General features: G+C 40.5%; 1 protein-coding gene across 4 annotated transcripts in view; it reads right to left on the bottom strand.

Moving 5' to 3' along the window:
• The window catches only part of LOC124721190 (WD repeat-containing protein 7), a 375,749-nt gene that overhangs the window by 134,205 nt on the left and 223,295 nt on the right, over nt 1-18,249 (bottom strand). For all 4 annotated transcript variants that reach the window (XM_047246033.1, XM_047246035.1, XM_047246034.1 and 1 more), the window contains one exon: nt 9,244-9,345. In XM_047246033.1, the coding sequence (XP_047101989.1) occupies nt 9,244-9,345 (102 nt within the window). The remainder of the gene's footprint in view (nt 1-9,243; nt 9,346-18,249) is intronic.

Below are 18,249 nucleotides of genomic sequence, written 5' to 3'. Positions count from 1 at the left end.
AATGTCTTTGAGAGATAAAGGTAATTTATGTTTGTTTTTAGCAATTTTTAACTGGAATGTGTCTAGGATATGCTAATATACCATACACTGTCACATAAATGACTGTTTATTATATTAAAATAACACAGCAGTACATATTCTGCAACAACCTACACTTTCACATTTCAACTGGAATGATTTCATAGCTTTTAGGTGTTTAATACTGTGTTTTCTGATAATTGTATATATTTTAATGATTTCCTAACATACACAGTATCCCCCCCCCCCCCCCCCCCCCATGAAGCACAGAACTTGCCAAGGTGGACTGGCTTGTGCGCCTCAGTGATATAGATAGCCATACTATAGGTACAATTGCAACGAGGGGCATCTGTGGAGAGGCCAGACAAACATGTGGTTCCTGAAGAGGGCAGCAAATTTTTCAGTAGCTGCAGGAGCAACAGTCTGGATGATTAACTGATCTGGCCACATAACATCAGCCAGCATGGCCTTCTGTACCCTTACTGCGAACAGCTGAAAGCAAGGGGAAAATTATAGACATTTTTCCTGATGGTACACAGCTCTACTGTATGGTTAAATGATGATGGTATCCTCTTGTGTAAAAAAATACTCCAGAGGTATAATAGTGCCCCATTTGGATCTTCAGGCAAGGACTATATGGGAAGATGATGTCATCAGGACAAACAAAAATGGCATTCTAGGGGTCAGATAGATAGGTAGGTGGCTTAGAGAATTTAAAAAGGGAAATGGATAGGTTGAAGTTAGATATAAAGTGAATTAAGTTTGGTGGCAAGATGAACATGACTTCTAGTCAAGTGAGTACAGTCTCATAAATACAAAATCAAATAGTGATAATGCAGGAGTAGGTCTTATAATGAATAAGAAAATAGGAATGCAGGTAAGCTATTATGAAGAGCAGAGTGAATGCATTATCACAGCCATGACAGACATTAAGCCAACATCCACCACAGTAGTTCAACTTTATATGCCAACCAGCTCCACAGATGAATAAGAGATTGAAAGAACATATGGTGAGGGAAAAGAAATTATTCAGATAGTTAAGGAAGATGAAAATTTAATTGTGATGGGGGACTGGAATTCAATAGGAGGAAAAGAAAGGGAAAGAAAATTAGCAGAATAGTATTAACTGGAGTAAACGAATGACGAAGGATTGCACCTGGCAGAATTTTGCACAGTGTGTAATTTAATCATTGCTAACAATTGGTTTAAGAATCATGACAGAAGATTATGTATGTAGAAGAGACTTGGGAACACTGCCACATTGCAGATTGAGGGGGGGAAATTAGTTTTTAACATCCTGTCAACAACAAGGTCAAGAGACAGATGCAGATTTAGTATATAATGCTGAGGCAGAGACATTGGAACCCTGTTTTAAGCCTTAAGACATTTCCAGGGGCAAATCGTAATTTATTGCTTATTAACTGTAGATAAAAGCTGTATAAATTGCAAAAAGTTAGGAAATTAACAAGTCAGGAAGAGAAGACAAGAGAACAAGCTGAAAGAGCCACAGGTTGTTAACAGTTTTAAAGGGAGCATTAGGCAACAACTGATTGCAAGAGGGGAAAGGAATACAGCAGAAAAGAGAAGCAACTGTATGAATATCAAGGGCTCCAATGGTAAAACAGTACTAAGTGAAGAAGGAAAGTTGAAAGGTGAGTGGAATATATGGATGGGCTATACAAGACAAATGAACTTTAAAGCAGTGTTATAGAAAGGGAAGAGGAAGTAGATGAAAATGAGATTGAAGATATGATTTTGTGAAGAGATTTTGACAGAGCACTGATGGACTTAAGTCAAAACAATGCCCCTGGAGTTGACTACATTCTCTTAGAAAATTTAAATCCTTGGGAGAGCAAGCCTTGACAAAGCTATTCCACCAATTGTAGAAGATGCATGAGACAGGGGAAATACTCTCAGACTTCAAGAAGAATGTAATAATTCTAATTTCAAAGGAAGCATGTGCTGACAGGCATGAAAATTACTGAACTGTCAGTTTAAGAAGTCATGCTTGTAAAATACTGACATGAATTATTTACCAAAGAATGGAAAAATTGATAGAAACCAACCTCAGGGAAGATCACTTTGGGGTCTGGAGAAATGTAGGAAAATGTGAAGTGATAAGTGATACTTACCCTGGAAGATATACAGGGTGTGCATAAAGTCCAGGAATACTTTCAATTATTTACTGCACAAGTACCAAACATTGCACAGATATCATACATATGTCATTTTGGGGAGGGGAGAGGGGCGGTTGAGGGAGGTTTAAAGGGTAAGGCAGGTCACTCAGACCTGAGGACAAGAGGGGCCACCTATTCTGAGGATGACTATCATGTTATTCATCACATATATCTTTTATTTATTCTGTCTCACTATTTCCTTCATTTTAATTTAATTTTTTGATACTCATTCTCTCAGCTTCCCTCCTGCCCCCTCCCCCTTTTTTCTCCATTACTTACAAATCACTATTCATTCCTTCTCTTCTTAATCCATTTTTTACTTACCACTCAGTTGTAGTCATGTCTGGAGTGAAGCTGGCACAATGCACAGTGCTGACTAATTTACTCTCTTTAATCCCTTTGATAACACCCTCCCTTCTGCCCTCCCCTTCAATCATATTTCCCCTCCTCCTCAGAACAAGTAGGTTTCACTTGTCTTAGGGGAGTGACATGCTCTTTCTTTTTAACCTACCTACCTACCACCGTCCCTCCCGCTCTCCTTCACCCCCCCTCCCTCCCTACCCCCGCCCCCCTCTCTCTCTCCCCCCCCCCTCCCTCTTTCTCCCCTTCTGGTGGACGAAACTATTAGTTCCAAAAGCTAGGATAGTGTTGTGTATTTTTATATTTGCCTATTGAGAGTATTGATATCTTCTTCCTAAAGATAAGTACAAGCCATTAATGCTGCTTCATAATTTCAGTTTTCTTAAGTTTTATATAAAACTGGTGTGAAACAAATGAACAGAATAAAGGCTCTTTGTTTTTTTTAGATTAATAGTAAACTTGTCTGAAAATATGTATAAAAATGTGTTTATCCAACATATCAAAATCAACAACACAGCCTACTAATCTAGACTTAAACAAGACGAAAATACTGTACGCATGAATTACTTAATATTTTAGCAATTATTCCCTTTTTCAGTTAAGATGACATGTATGATATAATTTTGTAACTGATCTATGGATGACTAAACAATTAAACTAACTAGCTAAATATTTAATCTCAAGGCAAACATACAGAGTGACAAAGTTGATGCTTTAAATTGCAGCTACGCTATGTTAACTTGCAGCTGTGACTGATGTAAATTTTTGACTGAAATGTTATTTTCAGAGTAATTATTTTTCCACCATCCAGAATATATTTACTTATTAAATTTTCATGACTCTGGTTCACTGTTATGTAAATTCTTTTTCAAATATGTCATAGTCACCTCTGAGCCAAAACAACGTTTATTCACAAAATGCAATTTCAGCCGTGTGTGTGTGTGTGTGTGTGTGTGTGTGTGTGTGTGTGTGGAATATGCTCAGGTGGCCGAGGCAGTCAACATGCCCATTCATGTCAAGCGGAAGATCTGGGTTTGAGTCCCGAACTGGCACAAATTTTCATTGTCATCAATGCACAGTGCATCCAAAGTTTATCCATATTCGCAAATGCAAATATGAGACTGTATTTCATATGGTTATAGACTGCTGCAGTGCCTGTTCCTTCAGACATGCATGGATATTCTGAAGGGCATTACGAAGTACACTGCAACAGCACAGGCACTGCAATTTGGTATTAGTAAAAAAGCGGTTAGAATTCAAAGGTGCACACATTTTTCTTCGGAAATGAAGCACATTCAATAAATTAGGTACTTCCAGTGGTATATGACAATAATGACTTGCATACTTTATTATAAATATTTTCTACAAATCAGTAAAAGATATTAGCTTTTAGTGCAAAAACAGGCAATGAGATAGCCTAATAATCTGACTAGGACCAAACAACAAAGGCATAAAAGTCAACTGTCTAGCCTTTGCAGATGATATGGTTCTACTACTGGAGAGCTGTGAAGAAGCCACAGAAAAGACTCTCAAACCACAAAAAAGGGCAGAAAAAATAGGTGTCAATAATCTCCTTCGAAAAGGCCAAGATAATGACAAACATAAAAATCCATCAAAAGGTTGTCAAAGAACTCAAATATCTTGGAGACTGTATCAGCTGAAATGTCCTCAAGAAAAAGGCAATGGCATATAGAAGAAGTAAAGTTTAACTGGCCTTCCACACTCACCAAAAACACATAACAAAAGTTCACTCTAAGGGAATGCAAAAATTAGACATTACGAAATACTTATCAAACAGGAAGCTCTTTATGCAGCTGAAACACTGACCATCACCAATTAGGCCAAGCTGAAAGGCTGGAGAGCAAAGAGGGGTGATATTAATAAAAATCCTTGATCCAAAATTCCACAACAAACTAATTCACAACAGAAATGAAACCTTTTACCAAACTACCAAAAAATTCTCAGACACAACAAGGGAAAGAAGAAATGATTTTTAGGAAAACATTTTCAGAATAAACCAAAATAGATTAACAGAAATTTTTTTTGACCACTTTCACAACAAAAAACCCAACTAAATTTGTTTAAGAAAATGAAAGAGGACTTAAGAGAGCTCCAAACCACATACAATATGATCATAGAATAATATTTCTTTGTGTAAGTGGCATTACTGTCATCAAATTCAAGATTTACGATGTGAAAAATGTAACATTTATCACTTCAATGTTACTTTAGTTGACAACTGTATTAAACAAATGGTCTGATGATAAAATGCATCTTAAAAGACAAAATTTTCTTGCTAGTCTTTCAATGGTATAAAAAAATTCAACAAGGAAAACTCGAAAATTAATCAAGTCTTTCAATGGTATAAAAAAGTCCAAGGAAAACTCGAAAATTAATTATTGTGCATAGAGGTAGCAACAGTGGTTGGATGGAAGGTGTTCATTTGATTTTTGTACCTAAAAAAGATTGACATTATCATGAAGAATATTTAAGTTCTGCCTACACTGCAATCCACTAGCATTACAATTATGGAGAATTGTTTCATATCATATATTCAAGTTTGAATCCAGATTGCAAAAAAAAAAGTTTTGAAAAACCAAGCCATTCTAAAAATGGATGTACAATAGGGAGCCAATGTCTAGCCTGCTACAATTAACATTAAATTACTTAAACAAGTTAATCATAATCTTGTAGAATATTACATTGTTGTTGAAATGGCAAAGGCTACAGGTCAAACTGTCATTAAGTTGCTGCCGCAGCACTGGAACTTGAACCTTATACAGCTTAACTGAACCAGTGTAAGAGGATGTAATGCTAGAAACAGTAACACATTCAAGCAATCAGCACATCACGATATCTGATCCCAATCTTTATACGACCATGGTCAAAGAGGTTTCTTGCAAAAACAAATCTAACACATTTCTGTCAAGGGTGGTTTTCCTATGTTTCAGGTTTTGCTTAGTCTGGCATGTCTGAAATTGTAGCTTTCTCGTTTATTGTAGGGTCGTTAATACCTCCTCTATCTGTTGCACCAAGACGGGGGCACGTGCATACACACAACTGTAAAGTGAGGTTCTCTCTGAATTTTCCAGCTACTTTTGCTGATTTGTTTGGTGGTAGTTATTATTTTTATTAGTTAATCTTACCCAAATAATTTTGCAGAAAGACTCAGTTTCTACCTAAGCAGATTTCAAGTTTCTTGGCTATTGCTATGACTATGCCACTTATTTTCTGAGTAGCCAATTATGATGGGCCTATCTATTTCTGGTCTTGGCTAACTTAGCCACTTTCTTGCAAATGTTTTTACAGTTGAACATTAACATCATCATACAGTAATCTTTGCAGCCCTCTTACGTGAGCCATTTTGGAGGACCTTCCAACATTCAACCCTACAAATAAAGTCTAAGAAGCACAACTGAGGTTGTCGCAGTATTGGCTTTTTCTGTTTTCAGGATTTCATTCAGCACAAAATCCGAACACACAGCTCAGAGAAACGCATCAGATTGTGAATTTCATCAAGCAACAAAGGCAAATCTGACCACATCTGAATTTCTCTGCCTGTCACTGAAACAAATCAAATTTGTATACTTTTTCAGTTACAGATTATAGTTTTTATTTCCTTTTCTCATACATCAGATTATTAATTTTGGTCAGAAATGATCATCTTCAGACCCAATTAAACAGTTTGCTAATCATAGTGACTCAGCATATGTGAAAATTGTACAGTCATAACAATGAGCAAAACAAGTTTCATCATATTTACACAAAATTTTAAGTACAGAGTCCACAACTGTGCCATGTGTGCCGACTCTACGAAGAAACTTATTAGATCAGCAGATTTAATATACCACACCACACAAGCATCTACTGGTAACATCAGCTAAGAAGGTAGATCATTAGTCATGGCGCATTTTGATGGAGAATTTTGGCACATTGTCTTACTGACTAAGTGACCACAAACAGGAACAATTATCTTTGTTCAGAACTGAATATGGAAGCAACAGAATATGGGGAAAAAAAGCAGAACAAAGGGCTTAATCACAATGAAGTTTCTGATCACGCTGCCACAAAGACTTCCCCAAGAAACTAACAGTGTCACTTGTGGCATGACACAGTTTGTCAGCAAATGTGTGCACAGGATGCTATAAAATGGAATTTGTGTGTCCCGATCTCCTCTTGGGTCTTGGTTATGGATCACCACTGGTAATATTATTTCTTTATGTCGCTATTCTTTTAGATTTTAATTTATGAATTCTTACATTATTACTTTCCTTGTGAACCAAAGAATTAAAAATCTTTAATTGAATGTAAAAAAGACAAAAAGAACATGGTCCCGTTCCTCAATTCTAACAGTAAATGGACAGCTTTGCTCAACAACCAAAACATTTACCAAATCATTAATTGCTTTCTTATAATATATGGTCCATCATCATCCAAAAATCTTGAAAACAAGAAGAAACAAATTTAAAGTTTTGATGCTGTGGGTGTCACGTTACAGCTATCTGTTGATAATTTTCAGAGGCTCAAAAACTTGAATGCACTACTCAATGCTCCTTTGTAACAAACAATGAGTTTCATCGATATAGTGTATAAAATTGACGTGTCTTGCATTCCAAGCTCAACAATGTCTGCTTTTCCTTGGAATAAAAGGTTATCATACATTTCTGAAAACAACTGTTCTCACTTCACCCCCCCCCCCCCCAAAAAATCCCTCCTCCCCCCCATCCCATCCCTTCTATGCTTAGAGATTGCATACAGGGGAGGGGACTGTAGGGAAGTGAAGGAAAGCTGAACAAATACATCCCTTATTAATATTATTAATAAATTCATTGAACGAGTCTGTGATCTATATTTAAAAAAGGATGATGCACCACTTTAGAAAAAATATTTACTGCATGGTGACACCAAACTTTGTTTCATAAGTTGTACATTTTGAACTAAACACCAAGGCCAAAAGTTATGAAATACACCGCTCAAAAGAATAAGGGGACCATGACTCCGGTATCTGCTAAACTCCACTGAGCAATAACTGAGGACTGGGTATCTTAGCAAATTATGCCTTTATCTTTATCAAATTAATTACATAAAAAATCATTACATCATCATTCCTTTACATAACAAGAACTGAAATGTCCAACAGGTGTCAAAAACAAAGTGGAAACAATCATTTTTCCCAACATACTGGGTGCTTTTCAATTGGATTTTGAGAGCTCCAATAATGTGTATGCCCTCTCTGAACATTTATCACCACCCGACACCAACATAGCATGCTCCATGTGAGCCACACTGTAGTATTCATCCTCACTCTTCAACAAGAGCCCTTGAGAGATCTTTGAGAGGTTGTGGTGGAACATGACTGCCACAGACATGTCTGATACCATGTCCCACACATGCTTGATGGTATTTAGGTCGAAAGACATCCCTGGAAATGCCCACCACAAGGGCCCTGGCATTATCGTGCATGAGACTGAATTCAGAGCTACAACCATAAGCAGGAGCCACCATATAATCCAAGAGGATCTGTTGGATGTACTGCCTCGTTTTAAGGTGACCATGGACAACAAAAAGATCTGTATGGCTGTCAACACTGATGCCTCCCCATACCATCACATAATTTTGGCCGAATTTGTTGATTTCTTAGACAACATTTGGCAGGTACCACCCACCACATCACCACCACAGGATCACCACACATGAATGAGGCCATCACCTTGCATCAGATAATATTTGAACTCATCTGTGAATAACATTTTTCACCACTGACAAAGTTGTCAGTTGACATGGGAATAGCAGAACTGAAGATGAGCTGCGAGATGATGTAGTATCAAGCAGGGTACTCCAACAGGACATCAGGGTCATAAGGTCATTCCTCATAACCTGTTCCTTACAATCTGATTGGACACAGCAGCTCCAGTGACACTTCTGAGAGCGTCTTCCAATGCTCTGGCAGTAGCCATACCATGCCTCAGTGCAGAGATGACCAGGTATTGGTCTTCGCATGGGGCTGTAATCCGTTGGTGACATTGTCCAACTTACCTTCTGCACTGACCTGTCTCCCTGTAGCGTGGGTGACAGATGGCGAGACATTGGCTCTTCCGCAACACAAAGAAAAGTCCATCCTCATTGGATCAAACAGACTGCCCTTGTAACTTTCACTGCATTATGATGTTGCAGTACATGTGCTTGATCAAATAACGACCACAAATGACAACTGCTGTCTGGGTATCTCACTAGAGAACATTGGGACACTGGTGCTACCTTCCCCCTGAGGGGTCACCTGATACTGTAAAGCATAACACAGCTGATAAATGGCAAATGACTTTGGCTGTTACTTACATTGAAAGAGAAGATCTCTGACTACTCAAAATGACCACTAGTACTGCCTGTTTCAAAACAGATTCAACATAACATTGATACACATGTTCCATATACATATTCTTGTGATTCTTTTGAGCAGTGTAATATAATAAAGAAGTACGCACTAAGCAATTTTGACAGTATTATTCATAATGCTTATCTGCCTTCATTCAGAGCACACACTGTATTCCTTGCTGCCCTCCCTCTTCTTACACTATGCAGATATGCCCCTTACCCAAGACAATCACTTATATGCCACCTAGGATGTTCTGTCATTCCAACCAAACTCCTAGATGAGATAGTCTTAAATGTGCGCAGTGAAATTACATACCTTTTCCTTCAGGCTGAGCAGGTTTGAAGCTAACATTTTCAGCTTTTGCTTGAAGCTTTGTTTGAACATTTTCAGCTCCCTCCTTCATTTTTGCCAATATGCCTGTGGAAGTTCACAAACATTTTTTCACCACATTCTGTAATGTACTAAGCATAAGTACAAAACATACATAAATAAAACAATTGAGTCCAATTAAGTATGTATCCTAATGTTCTTAATTAGTTTCAGAATCAAATGTAACAGTGTGCAAATAACAGAAAGACAATACTATTTACACAAATATCACCTAGAAGGTCCTGGTGGAATGTAATAATTTATGGAGTAAAGGTAACAATTCAGTAAATGGTAGAGGTGTTTACTCATCAAAAGGCTAATAAACAAAACAAAACTGATCTGGGCATCATACTCAAAAGCACTGTTTAGAATTCACATCTTTGTTTTATTGTAAACTAGTGACCTGCCTCATCTCTGCTTGAGTAGCACTAAGTAACTATGGCTGGGTGACTTGTCTAGCATAGAGGTCATACATTACATTCATAAACCTTCCCAGTGAGTCAGTCTATCAGTGAAAACAGTATTAAAATCCCTACAGTAGTCCCTGAGATTAGCCTTTACATACAGGGGACTATAATTTATAATATATGAGGTGCTGAAACACAGTGTCACTGTACTGCAATATTTGTCTGGAGTATAGCCATGTATGGTACAAATTTAGACAATAAGCAGTTTACACTAAAGAGAACAGAAGCATTTGAGATTTGGTGCTACAGAAAATTAGATGGATAGATCCACTAACTAACGAGGAGATACAGAATTGAATTGGGAGAAAAAAGAAATTTACGGTACAACCTGATAAAAAGACCTTTTTTAAATAGAACACATCCTGAGGCATCAAGGAACAGACAATTTTGTACTGGGGGGGATGGGTGTTAAAAATTATAAAGCGAAACCTAGGCATGAATACTGTAATCAGGTTCAAATGGATGGAGGTTGCAGTAATTATTTAGATATGAAGAGACTTGCACAAGATAGAGTCTATCAAACTGCTGGCACTAATGTGCATTTTGAGCAACTGTTTCAGCATCATGGTTGGCCTCTTCTTAATGCGGCTGTTAGGTGCGTTAACAAGGGGGTGGGGAGGGCGCTGATCGCAAGGACATGGGTCACATCTCGGTGGCAGCAGTTGGGTCTATCAGTAGATTGGGTTTCACAAGACATGGCCTGCACCTCAATGGGTATGGGAAGGAGAGGCTGGCAAAGCTTACAGGTGACAGTGTAGTGGGTGATGGTGGTGGTCGGATCACTAATGGAAAAATTCCTGTAGTAGTTGGTGTTAGAGCTGCGCCTTTTTTAGACTGAAGTCAGCTGATAGGTATACCTGCTTAAAGGAAGTCCCTCTAACTAAGGGCTCACCTTCCGAGGATGTAACGTTTCCAAGTAGAGAAGGAATTAGCATATTTCATCAAAATATAAGAGGTATTACAGATAAAGTTAGTGAACTGCTTTGCACTCAAACAAATGTCACATTTAATTACAAACTATGCAGGAAAGTTAATCCAACAGCAATAGTGTGTTTTTTAAACCTTGTAAAGGAACAAGAGTGGCAGGATGTTTATAGTGCCGATAACATAGATGATAAATATAATGCTTTCCTTAGCACGTTTCTCATGCTCTTTGAGAGTTAATTCCCATTAAAACATTCTAAACAGGGTACTAGCAATAATAGGCAGCCCGGGTGGCTGGCTTGTGGGATAAGGATATCATGTAGAACAAAGTGGGAATTATATCAAAATGTTACAAGTAGTCACAACCAAGCTACAGTAGCCCATTACGAACAGTATTGTAAGGTGCATAAAAATGTTATTAGGAATGCAAAGAGTATGTGGTATGCAAATAGAATAGCTAATTCACAGGATAAAATTAAAACCATACAGTCAGTTCTGAAGGAAATGTGTGGTCAGCAGCACAAGGTCGAAGATATAAAGTCAGGTCGCAGTAAAAATATTTCTGTTACTGATAAATCAGATATATGTACAGTATTTAAAAATTATTTTCTGAGCACTGCTGGTGAATTAAATAAAAATTTAGTTTCTACAGAATCATAACTTTCTTGGCAAATGCCTTTCTGAGGTTGATGTCCGAAATACTTCTCTGTGATACAGAGAAGAGGGAGATTGAGTTAATAATTAAATCACTGAAGGCTAAGGACTCTCATGGTTATGATGGAGTGCCTAGCAGAATACAAAAGTACTGCGCTGCACATATTAGCCATGTACAGGGTTATTACAAATGATTGAAGCGATTTCACAGCTCTACAATAACTTTATTATTTGAGATATTTTCACAATGCTTTGCACACACATACAAAAACTCAAAAAGTTTTTTTAGGCATTCACAAATGTTCGATATGTGCCCCTTTAGTGATTCGGCAGACATCAAGCCGATAATCAAGTTCCTCGCAGACTTGGCGCAGCATGTACCCATCAATGAGTTCGAAAGCATCGTTGATGCGAGCTCGCAGTTCTGGCACGTTTCTTGGTAGAGGAGGTTTAAACACTGAATCTTTCACATAACCCCACAGAAAGAAATCGCATGGGGTTAAGTCGGGAGAGCGTGGAGGCCATGACATGAATTGCTGATTATGATCTCCACCACGACTGATCCATCGGTTTTCCAATCTCCTGTTTACGAAATGCCGAACATCACGATGGAAGTGCGGTAGAGCACCATCCTGTTGAAAGATGAAGTCGGTGCTGTCGGTCTCCAGTTGTGGCATGAGCCAATTTTCCAGCATGTCCAGATACACGTGTCCTGTAACGTTTTTTTCGCAGAAGAAAAAGGGGCCGTAAACTTTAAACCGTGAGATTGCACAAAACACGTTAACTTTTCGTGAATTGCGAATTTGCTGCACGAATGCGTGAGGATTCTCTACCGCCCAGATTCACACATTGTGTCTGTTCACTTCACCATTAAGTAAAAATGTTGCTTCATTACTGAAAACAAGTTTCGCACTGAACGCATCCTCTTCCATGAGCTGTTGCAACCGCGCCGAAAATTCAAAGCGTTTGACTTTGTCATCAGGTGTCAGGGCTTGTAGCAATTGTAAACGGTAAGGCTTATGCTTTAGCCTTTTCCGTAAGATTTTCCAATCCGTCGGCTGTGGTACGTTTAGCTCCCTGCTTGCTTTATTCGTCGACTTCTGCGGGCTACGCGTGAAACTTGACCGCACGCGTTCAACTGTTTCTTCGCTCACTGCAGGCCGCCCCGTTGATTTCCCCTTACAGAGGCATCCAGAAGCTTTAAACTGCGCATACCATCGCCGAATGGAGTTAGCAGTTGGTGGATCTTTGTTGAATTTCATCCTGAATTGTCGTTACACTGTTATGACTGACTGATGTGAGTGCATTTCAAGCACGACATCCGCTTTCTCGGCTCCAGTCGCCATTTTGTCTCACTGCGCTCTCGAGCACTCTGGCAGCAGAAACCTGAAGTGGGGCTTCAGCCGAACAAAACTTTATGAGTTTTTCTACGTATCTGTAGTGTGTCGTGACCATATGTCAATGAATGGAGCTACAGTGAATTTATGAAATCGCTTCAATCATTTGTAATAGCCCTGTATTCAGCCATAATTTTTCCTTTAGGAGCGGTCAGTTTCCTGAGCGATTAAAGTACTCAGTGGTCAAGCCACTTTATAAAAAGGGAGAAAGGCATAATGTAGACAATTTTAGACCTACTTCTATGCCATCAGTGTTTGCTAAAGTTATTGAAAAGGCTGTGTATGTAAGGATAATTGATCATTTTATATCACACGATTTGATATCAAATAAACAGTTCGGCTTTAGAAGTCATTTAACAACTGAAAATGCTATATTCTCTTTCCTCTGTGAGGTACTGAATGGGTTAAATGAAAGGTTTTGAATGCTAAGCATATTTTTTATTTAACTAAGGTGTTTGTTTGTGTCGATCACAAATATTGCTTCAGAATTTGGACCATTACGGAATATGGGGAGTAGCTCACAATTGGTTCACCTCTTACTTTAGCAACACACAGCAAAAGGTCATTATTCACAATGCTAAGAATGTCTGTGATGTGGGGTATAGTCAACTGGGGGGTGCCCCAGGGATCAGTGTTGGAGCCAGGTAACTCTAAAATATTTCTGTTTGCTGATGACACTAGCTAGGTAGTAAAGGAAGTTGTCTGCAACGCTGGCTCTGTTTCAAATAGTACAGTTCATGACCCAAGTTCATGGCTTGTAGAAAATAAACTAACACTAAATCACAGTAAGACTCAGTTTTTACAGTTTCTAACACACAAGTCAACAAAACCTGACATTTTAATTTCACAGAATGGGCATATGATTAGTGAAAGTGAACAGTTCAAATTTCTAGGTGTTCAGATAGTAAGCTCTCGTGGAAAGCCCACATTTAGGATATTTTTCAAAGACTTAATGCTGCCATTTTCACTATTCGAATGGTATCTGAAGTAAGTGATCGTTCGACGCAAAAATTAGTCTACTTTGCTTATGTCGTATTGTATTATATTTTAAGGTAACTCTTCCCATTCTAAAAGGATATTTTTGGCTCAGAAACGGGCGGTTCGGGCAATAAGTGGTGTAAGTTCACAAACCTCTCGCCGACTCCTGTTCATGAGTCTGGGTATTTTGACATTGGCCCCCCCCCTCTCTCTCTCTCTCTCTCTTACTGTCATTTCTTGTTAACAATATTAGTTTATTCCCAAGAATAAGCAGCTTTCACTCAGTTAATACTCAGCAGAAATCAAACTGGCATTTTGAGTGAACTTTCTGAACTCTTGCGCAGAAAGGTGTGCAGCAAAGTGCTGTATCAGTTTTCAATAAGCTACCACTTGAATTAAAAAATCTTTGCAGTAATCCACGCACTTTCAAATTGAAACTGAAGAGTCTCTCATGGGTTCACCCCTTCTATCCTGTTGAGGATTTCCTTGAAAAATTAAGCTGATTCTTGTATTGTTGATTGCGTTTACTTGAACTTATGGACTGACTTTTTTCGGGCTCATAAACATTTATTTTTATCCTTTATAACTTTTATGTTGTAATTTTATGTACTGACACACTCCACGACCTTGGAAATTTGCTCTCAATTTGGTCCTACGGAACTTGGCATGTAAATAAATAAATAAAATAACAAATACAAGTCTTTGAGCTGCAGACCATAACAACAAAAATGAATTCATATAAACTGAAATTCATCAGGCAGGTGTCAGACTGTTGTTTCACTCAGATAATAATTAACTGCTCATCAGCCATATGACAAACTATTGCCTTTTTTTTGTCAATTAATTCAAACTTAGATATCAAAATGAATGATATCAAAGACTGCCAAGGTCAAGCCATCCCTCTATAAAGTAAAGCTGATTAACTCTAAGTATTTAATTTGCATGTGGTACTGGGCTTGAGAATTTGGTCGAGTCTTGAAGAGCCATTCAGCTAGGAACAGCTTTATAGCCAGGGGCTGGCAAGGTGCCCCCAGGCAACAACTTAACTTGAGATCTGCAGGTCCTCACCGTGTGGTGCAGGGCAATGCCCTGTAGTGACTGGTCTCATAAGCAGGTGGTCATTGACTCTGTGTTTGGTGCTGAGGTGGCATGGCACGTTGGTTTTCTGGGAAACCTGTAGATGTGGCCAGTGGGCAAGCATCACCGAATACCACTTAGCAGTGTGCACAAAAGGTAAAGCTGGAACAGGACAGGACCTGTGTGTTTTCTTTGTGTCCTGCAATCTCAAAAAGGTAGGTAAGATCTTATCTGGGTTCGTGAGAGAAGACTTATATTTGGGAATGGAATGTCAGCAGGTTTGTACAGAGCACAGTGTGTCATCCTCTGTTTCCAGGACAATGGAGTTTGTTGCCCTGATCACTGCAGAACAATAGTGGGAAGAAAGAAGATTTGACAGTCTTAAAAAGAGGAGCTTGAGTGGGGATTGGATTTCATTTCCCAAGAAAAGACAGCACAGCTGCTGTGTGCATTGGCTAGTGCAGAAAATTTTCTCAAGAGGGGAAGGTTGTAGCTAAATTCTTAACACTTTGCAGCTTGGAGAAATAAGAGATTGGCCAGCTTTGTCAGCAGAGGGAGGGCAAGTTTTATTATCAGTTTCCCCATTGGGAGAATGGCTACTAAACTTCGTGATTGGAAAGCAAGTGTGTGTTGTGGCAGGAGGGGGGAATATGAAGAACTGGGAGCAGGGAGGATTTTTTAGGCACTTAGCCTTCAGCTTTTACATGAGGAAGTATCAGGACAATTGATAGATGTTCGTCGCTTTGGGCTTTTAGACAAGGAAGTAGCAAGACAATTGATAGATGTTCGTCGCTTTGGGCTTTTAGACAAGGAAGTAGCAAGACAATTGACAGACTTCAATTTCACTACGCTCTTAGCTTTTGAAATATCGGGACAGTGGAGAGAGGCACATTCAGAGACTGATATCTTCAGATGGTACCACACCAATCACCTTAAATGCACATGTGAGTGACAAGGTGATATATGCAGTCCACATTGCAGCATAGAGGAAATATGGTAAGATCTTGCTGTCCAGGCAAAGGGGAGATGAGAGTTGTTAGCAATATATAGGTGTGTTTCTGTAACACAAAGGCATTAGAGATTAGCCATCAGTGGACACTGATTTATATCAGAGGGGCAATGACAGACACAACATATATATAATAAAGATGATGACAGCCAATGATCCCTTTGGGTGCACACTAAACTCTAACTCTTATGGCAGAGATGCCATGAGTAATGAGGCCAATGAGTAGGACACTATATTAGTAGGGCATGGAATCAGTTGAGAATTTGTGTCTGACTGGACTCGTGCAAGGATAGTTCATGCATTTGTGGTGACCACTCTGTCCTGATGGTGTAGTGCCAGTGCATCTGCCTGGTAAGCAGGAGACCCAGGTTACTATTCCAGTCCGGCAAGTTTTTCAACTTGCCCAATTGATATACATTAAATCAATGCCCCCTACCAGCTACACTCCTGGAAATGGAAAAAAGAACACATTGACACCGGTGTGTCAGACCCACCATACTTGCTCCGGACACTGCGAGAGGGCTGTACAAGCAATGATCACACGCACGGCACAACGGACACACCAGGAACCGCGGTGTTGGCCGTCGAATGGCGCTAGCTGCGCAGCATTTGTGCACCGCCGCCGTCAGTGTCAGCCAGTTTGCCGTGGCATACGGAGCTCCATCGCAGTCTTTAACACTGGTAGCATGCCGCGACAGCGTGGACGTGATCCGTATGTGCAGTTGACGGACTTGGAGCGAGGGCGTATAGTGGGCATGCGGGAGGCCGGGTGGACGTACCGCCAAATTGCTCAACACGTGGGGCGTGAGGTCTCCACAGTACATCGATGTTGTCGCCAGTGGTCGGCGGAAGGTGCACGTGCCCGTCGACCTGGGACCGGACCGCAACGACGCACGGATGCACGTCAAGACCGTAGGATCCTACGCAGTGCCGTAGGGGCCGCACCGCCACTTCCCAGCAAATTAGGGACACTGTTGCTCCTGGGGTATCGGCGAGGACCATTCGCAACCGTCTCCATGAAGCTGGGCTACTGTCCCGCACACCGTTAGGCCGTCTTCCGCTCACGCCCCAACATCGTGCAGCCCGCCTCCAGTGGTGTCGCGACAGGCGTGAATGGAGGGACGAATGGAGACGTGTCGTCTTCAGCGATGAGAGTCGCTTCTGCCTTGGTGCCAATGATGGTCGTATGCGTGTTTGGCGCCGTGCAGGTGAGCGCCACAATCAGGACTGCATACGACCGAGGCACACAGGGCCAACACCCGGCATCATGGTGTGGGGAGCGATCACCTACACTGGCCGTACACCACTGGTGATTGTCGAGGGGACACTGAAGGTGCACGGTACATCCAAACCGTCATCGAACCCATCGTTCTACCATTCCTAGACCGGCAAGGGAACTTGCTGTTCCAACAGGACAATGCACGTCCGCATGTATCCCGTGCCACCCAACGTGCTCTAGAAGGTGTAAGTCAACTACCCTGGCCAGCAAGATCTCCGGATCTGTCTCCCATTGAACATGTTTGGGACTGGATGAAGCGTCGTCTCACGCGGTCTGCACGTCCAGCACGAACGCTGGTCCAACTGAGGCGCCAGGTGGAAATGGCATGACAAGCCGTTCCACAGGACTACATCCAGCATCTCTACGATCGTCTCCATGGGAGAATAGCAGCCTGCATTGCTGCGAAAGGTGGATATACACTGTACTAGTGCCGAAATTGTGCATGCTCTGTTGCCTGTGTCTATGTGCCTGTGGTTCTGTCAGTGTGATCATGTGATGTATCTGACCCCAGGAATGTGTCAATAAAGTTTCCCCTTCCTGGGACAATGAATTCACGGTGTTCTTATTTCAATTTCCAGGAGTGTATATATAGGGAAACATTCCACGTGGTAAAAATATATCTAAAAACAAAGATGATGTGACTTACCAAACAAAAGTGCTGGCAGGTCGATAGACACACAAACAAACACAAACATACACACAAAATTCAAGCTTTCGCAACAAACAGTTGCTTCATCAGGAAAGAGGGAAGGAGGGAAGGAGAGGGAAGGACGAAAGGATGTGGGTTTTAAGGGAGAGGGTAAGGAGTCATTCCAATCCCGGAGGCGGAAAGACTTACCTTAGGGGGAAAAAAGGACAGGTATACACTCGCGCGCGCGCACACACACACACACATATCCATCCGTACATACACAGACACAAGCAGACAAATGTCTGCTTGTGTCTGTGTATGTACGGATGGGTGTGTGTGGGTGTGTGGGGGTGTGTGTGTGTGGGTGTGTGTGTGTGTGTGTGTGTGTGTGTGTGTGTGTGTGTGTACCTGTCCTTTTTTTCCCCCTAAGGTAAGTCTTTCGGCTCCCGGGATTGGAATGACTCCTTACCCTCTCCCTTAAAATCCGCATCCTTTTGTCTTTCCCTCTCCTTCCCTCTTTCCTGATGAAGCAACTG

This window comes from Schistocerca piceifrons, chromosome X, assembly GCF_021461385.2.
Source record: "Schistocerca piceifrons isolate TAMUIC-IGC-003096 chromosome X, iqSchPice1.1, whole genome shotgun sequence".
NCBI lineage: Eukaryota > Metazoa > Arthropoda > Insecta > Orthoptera > Acrididae > Schistocerca > Schistocerca piceifrons.
Note: the sequence above shows the minus strand (reverse complement) of the source record. Positions and strands in the feature narration are given on the sequence as shown.